The 6,344-nt window shown below is 37.8% G+C and overlaps 1 protein-coding gene across 1 annotated transcript in view; it reads left to right on the top strand.

The window, feature by feature from the left end:
* LOC107600093 (uncharacterized) overlaps positions 1-6,344 on the top strand; it is a 59,218-nt gene that overhangs the window by 34,979 nt on the left and 17,895 nt on the right. The window contains exons 26-33 of the mRNA XM_016291884.1: positions 622-882; positions 1,055-1,315; positions 1,522-1,788; positions 2,425-2,685; positions 2,772-3,032; positions 3,838-4,095; positions 5,735-5,977; positions 6,077-6,337. Of these exons, the coding sequence (XP_016147370.1) occupies positions 622-882; positions 1,055-1,315; positions 1,522-1,788; positions 2,425-2,685; positions 2,772-3,032; positions 3,838-4,095; positions 5,735-5,977; positions 6,077-6,337 (2,073 nt within the window). The remainder of the gene's footprint in view (positions 1-621; positions 883-1,054; positions 1,316-1,521; positions 1,789-2,424; positions 2,686-2,771; positions 3,033-3,837; positions 4,096-5,734; positions 5,978-6,076; positions 6,338-6,344) is intronic.

The raw sequence follows: 6,344 nt of genomic DNA, 5'->3' as shown, positions 1-6,344 counted from the left end.
ACCAAATCAGCATATTAGAATGATTTCAGAAGGATCATGTGACAGGAGTAAAGATGCTGAAAATTCAGTTTTTCATCACAAGAATAAGTTACATTTTAAAATATATTAAAATAAAATGTTGCTTAAAAAAACATTGCAAGTGATATACAACTTAAGCTCCATTACCACATTACTCAAATCAGAACTTATCTATAGTGCTGTCAAACGATTAATCGCAATTAATCGCATCCAACATAAACGTAACTGTTTGCGTAATATATGTGTGTTGTGTGTATTTATTATGTATATATAAATACACACACATACAGTATATATTTTGAAAATGTATTTGCATGTCTATATTTATATTCATATAATTTATATTATAAATAAATATATTTAATATATAAAAATGACAGATTTTTCTGAAATATATACATGCATGTGTGTGTATTTATATATACATAATAAATATACACAGTACACATACATAATGTAAACAAAAACGTTTATTTGAGATGCGATTAATCGCGATTAATCGTTTGACAGCACTGCATATCTAGCATGCAAGCAGGACTCTGAATATTCCTTTAAAATAACAAGTCAACCATGTACTCATTTTGTTTTCTATAATTTCCCCAGGTCCTTGTGTACCACAAAACGTGTCGGCCAGTGTAAGCTGCAGCAGCAACATAGCAACAGTAACCTGGGGGAGCAGCCAAGGGGCGGAGCTTTACACAGTGACAGCCAGCAGTGCTAATGTCCTTTCAGCTAACTGCACCTCACCATCCACTTCCTGTGACCTGTCAACTTTGACCTGCGGAGAGTCTTACACGATCACAGTGAAGGCAAAAGGCAGCAACTGCAGCAGTGGGAACAGTGCGCCTGTTCAAGTTCAAGCAGGTTTGTTTCATATTTCATATCTTGATTCGTTTTAAAGCTGAAGAATGTATTTTTTTGTTCAAAAGTTTAGTTGATCAAATTCAATAAAATGTAATAATAAAAAGCATAAACTGCAAAAGAAATGCACTGAATTCATTAACACTTAAGTTTTACCTTGCTTCTTGTGTTCTAGTGCCCTGCACCCCAAGTAATGTCCTGCCCACCGAGGATTGTGTCACAAAAGCTTTAGTTGTATCATGGACACCTAGTGCAGGAGGACAGTACTACATGGCCACCTTGCAGGACAGCAATGGACTGTCCACCACCTGCCAGTCTACAGGCTCACAGTGTAACGTGACAGGTCTCAGCTGTGGTCAGCTGTACCACGTCAATGTGACAGCGTCAGACAGTCTGTGCAGCAGCCCTCCCAGTGCTACTGTGAACACTAACTCAGGTACATAGAAACACGTACAAGCATATACTTGTCTATATACTCTATATTTTCACTCCATAGACATTACTCCCATAGACACTCACTCCTAAATTAATCGCTATGTTTGGACCCGCTTACTGCACATATATACACTGTAAACTGCTTTCTATTAAAAAAAAAAAAGATGTAAAATAGATTCTCAGAGTCTCTCCTGCATTTACCCATAGTTCCCTGCGCAGCCAGCTCCATCATGGCAGTGTTGGATTGTCAGCTGGGTACAGCCACTGTGTCATGGCAGTACAGTGCAGGTGCTCAGGGATACGCTGTCTCTGCCTTGGCACCGGTAGACAACAGGGCTAGCTGCACATCCAACAGCTCCATCACGCACTGTGAGCTGAGTGACCTGCAGTGTGGCAATGAGTATACGGTGAACGTACAGAGTTTGGGATACACGTGCAATGCCAGTGCTCAGATGACTGGCTCCCTGATCACAGGTGAGGTTTATGGAATCTGATTTGCTTGCGATTTAAGTTTTCAGCTGAGACTGTTAAATTATGTACATTACCAGGCAAAAGTTTTTGAACAGTAAGATTTTTAAAGAATTCTCTTCTGCTCACCATGCCTGCATTTAATTTATCTAAAGTACAGCAAAAACATTAATATTGTGAAACAGTTTTACTATTTAAAATAACGTGTTTTCTTTTTGAATATATATTAAACATGTAATTTATTCCTGTGATTTCAAAGCTGAATTTTTAGCACCATTACTCCAGTACCACGATCCTTCAGAAATCATTCAACTATTCTGATTTGCTGCTCAAAAAAACATTAATTATTATTATGTTGAAAACAGCTGAGTAGAATTTTTTGATGAACAGCAAGTTCAGAAGAACAGCATTTATTTGAAATAAAAATCTTTTGTAACATTGTAAGTGTCTTTATCATCACTTTTTTTATAAATTTAAAGCATCCATGCTGAATAGAAGTATTAATTTTCTATAATTACCCCCCCTCCACATATATATATAATATTCCAAACTTTTGACTGGTATTATGTTTTTAAAATATACTATTACTATTATAATATACTTTAAAATATAAGTTATTAAATATACTTCTGTATTTTTCAGCACCATGTCTGTCCACCAGTGTGTCTGCCATGGTGGACTGCCCCACAGATTCAGTTCTAGTGTCTTGGAGTGCCATTGCTGGGGCGGAGAATAACTCCGTGACCGCTTTGGGGTCAAAAGGTCAAACAGTCTTCTGCTCAACCAGTCAGAACCACTGTAACATCTCCTCCCTGCAGTGTGGACAGCAATTTAACCTCACCTTCAGCTCTATGAACCAGCAGTGCCAAACGACCTCCACCACCAATGTCACATTCCTGTCCAGTGAGTTTGCAAAGCATAATGTGTAGCAAGTGTAAAAAGATGAAGTACACTAATTAGGGTCCAACTTTTCTGTGACCACCCTGCAGGACCCTGCGTACCACTGCAGCCAGTCGTCGATAAACTGTGCGGTAACAAAATGTATGTGATGTCTTGGGATGTGAGAGAAGAAGTTGATTACTACGTCGCCCGAGCCGTCAGTGCAGCAGGAGAATATCAGCTCTGTAACTCCACCAGCTCTGTTTGTTCCTTCCCTACTCTGGGCTGTGGAGAGACCTTCACATTCACTGTCACCGCCCACAGAGGCCACTGCCAAAGCGACGCCAGCGCACCTGTATACCTCTCTACAGGTACAGCATTATGCAGTGTAAAAAAATCCTCAGATATCTCATCTTGGGTCTTTAATCAGAAAATTATAATTATTGTTATTATTATTATTAATGATGATGACAATAATAATTACTATTAATACTACTAATAATGATAATAAAAATGTATTTTAATAATTTATTTCACATGTATTTTATTACTATTAATAATAATAATAAAATACATTTGCATATTTATTTAATTTGCTAATATTTTATTTTTTACAATTAATTTTTATTTAACTATTATTATTATTACTAATATATTATATAAATAACAATTTATTATTACATAAGATAATAATAATGGTTGTATATATTTTTATTGTTCATATTTTTCATTTTTATAATTATTATTTTATTTATTTAATTAGTGCTATTAATAATAATAGTATAAAGTATTACCGATATTAATATTATTACAGATATAATAATAATATGAAGAAGTTGATATATTTATTTTTATTAGTTAGTTATAGTTTTAGTATTTTGTTAATATTTATAGACACACCCCTTCTCAGTCTCTGTGCCTTATTATCCAGTATCTATTATTATTATTATTATAAATAATAATACATTTGTATATTTATTTTTTATTGTTAATACTTTTTATTTTGATAATTAATATTTTATTTAAATATTGTTATCATTAAACATATAATATATATAATAACCGCATGTTTGTATATTTATTTTTATTGTTACTACTAATATTTTATTTATTTAAATGATTACAAAATAACTTTATACAATGCTACAAAATAACAATCCCCCTGAACTTCTCCAGATCCTTGCAAGCCAGAGAACGTGACTGCTCACGTGTCATGTGACAGCGAGACGGTGGCGCTCGACTGGTCAGAAGCCAAAGGAGCATCATTCTACATTGTGATGGCAGCAGGGAGTCTGGGATATTTTGTCAACTTTAACACTACTTCTACTAACCTGTCTGTGTCACTGCTCTGTGGACAAAGCTACAACGTGTCTGTCCAAGCGCACGGCGATACCTGCGACAGCCTACCGAGCATTCCTGCGGTTTTCAGACTCGGTATGTCCCTGAAATTACACATAAACCTGCTGTGCACTAAACAAAAATCCACATCCTTAAACACTCAAAGGCAGTATGCAATTTCCTGTTGTTATATAAAAGAAAATTAATTGCAAATAATTCTGTTATTTGAGTGAGAATGGTAGGAAATGAGTTAACCTACCTTTGTAATGTGTGTTGTGATCCAGCGCCCTGCACGCCCCTTAATCTCGTGACATATTTCGAGTGTGACAATCAGTTGGGTTCTGTCAGCTGGGGCCCAAGCGAGGGGGCGAACATGTACACTGCCACAGCAGTGGGTGAGGATGGACACACACACCTGTGTGTTACTAATGGGACCAGCTGCACCTGGGAGGACCTGCACTGCGGTGAAATCTATAACGTTACAGTCACTGCCAATGACAGCCGCTGCACGAGCGCACGCAGCAACAGCACCACCATACACATGGGTAAGACCTACCTATCTATCTATCTATCTATCTATCTATCTATCTATCTATCTATCTATCTATCTATACCTATCTATATCTATATATATATATATATATATATATACAGTATATAGATAGATAGACAGATATATAGATATATAAAATGTGTGATAAATCAACTAATTTAAACCACACAAACTACGCATTTTCAAATAATATATTTTTTCAATAAATACATTTTTCATAATGAGAAAAATATGCAACTTCTAATGATTATAAATTAGAAAATTTTTATTAAACACATTTTCTCAAGTTCAATACAACCAGTGCCTTGTGATTGGCCGAATGCCTCAAGCGTGTGAAATGTTACGCCCCTTAACATACTGTGATGCCGTCTCCCAGAAGGACGAGACTCAGTCCAGCTGCTCTGCTCGTGCACATCCCATCATCGGTTCTCTTTTAGCAGTTCAGTCAATGTACTGTTAGGAGTTACTGAATAACTCGGGATATTGGTTTATTTCGCGTCAAAGGGAGTGTCAGGCACGTTTATAAACCGAATAACTTAAGTAATTTGTGGATTAATGTGTACTGGAGACGCGAACCGTTTCAAACGATTCAGTTCGATTTGGTGAACTGGTTCGACCGGTTCACTAAGAAGATCCGGTTAAATAGAACGATTCAGGAAACCTCCATAAAATGCGTTGCACACACTGAATATTTGGGTTGAACTGTTCTGGAACAGTATTGTAAATACAACTTAACCACTGATTTCTAGTCGTGTCCTCTTTTGGAAGGCCAAACAAAGTAGTTTCGCTTTCACAACGAAACACACAGCAACGCCACAACATGGCAGTGGCGGCAACAGAGAGAATAAAAGTTATGCCTTCTTTCTTTGCGTGAACATTTAGGCGGCGTTATGCAAATCTTCCCACATCGTGACGTAGACATGTGGGGGCGTGTTAGAACGAGCCGCTTTAGGTAGGCGTGGTTGACTCTTAACTTTTATAAAGAATATCTCTTTGGATTTGAGACTTTAGTCTTTGCAACTTTACAGATCTTCTTTATGCACCAAGAGCTTGTAACACTCCAAAGAGAAAGGGAAAATTTAAATCACATCATATGACCCCTTTAATATGCAAACAAACCTCAGGGGAGTTTTTAAATCTGTGCTATGTTTTCTGCCTCTTTAGCCCCATGTGTTCCTCAAGCTTTGACGCCGATCCTGGACTGTGGCACAGGGGTGGGCTCTCTGAGCTGGGCTTCCAGTGCTGGAGCTGAGACATATGAGGTGGAAGCAGTGAGTGAAGACGGGAACACGCTGCCATTCAGTACCAACATCACCAGTGGCTTCTTATCAGAGCTGCTCTGCGGTCAACAGTACCAGGTCAAAGTCAGAGCAATCAACAGGCAATGCAGAAGTGTACTGAGTTCACCTGCTTACCTTTCTTCAGGTAATACAGAAACACTGATGGCTTGACTCTTTATACAGTCTGTTGAGAATGACCCATATCGCAGATCTCAAATGCTTTTCCTGTTCTGTTCTCCTCTAGTTCCATGTGTTCCTCAGAACGTTGTATCTGAGCTGGACTGTATATTTAACTTTATAAATATAAGGTGGAACATCAGCCGCGGGGCGGCGTCTTACCTGGTGGTTGCCAAGGGACCAGAGGGTCCAGTGACTGCCTGTAACACAACTGCGCAGGAGTGCAGACTGCAAACACTGCACTGCAGCTCCTCGTACAATGTCAGTGTTATTGCAGTAAACCAACAATGCAACACATCAGGAAGCTCCATCTTACGAATAAACACCGGTATAGT

This window comes from Sinocyclocheilus grahami, unplaced genomic scaffold (assembly GCF_001515645.1).
Source record: "Sinocyclocheilus grahami isolate Dianchi unplaced genomic scaffold, SAMN03320097.WGS_v1.1 scaffold277.1, whole genome shotgun sequence".
In the NCBI taxonomy this organism is placed as follows: Eukaryota; Metazoa; Chordata; class Actinopteri; order Cypriniformes; family Cyprinidae; genus Sinocyclocheilus; species Sinocyclocheilus grahami.
Note: the sequence above shows the minus strand (reverse complement) of the source record. Positions and strands in the feature narration are given on the sequence as shown.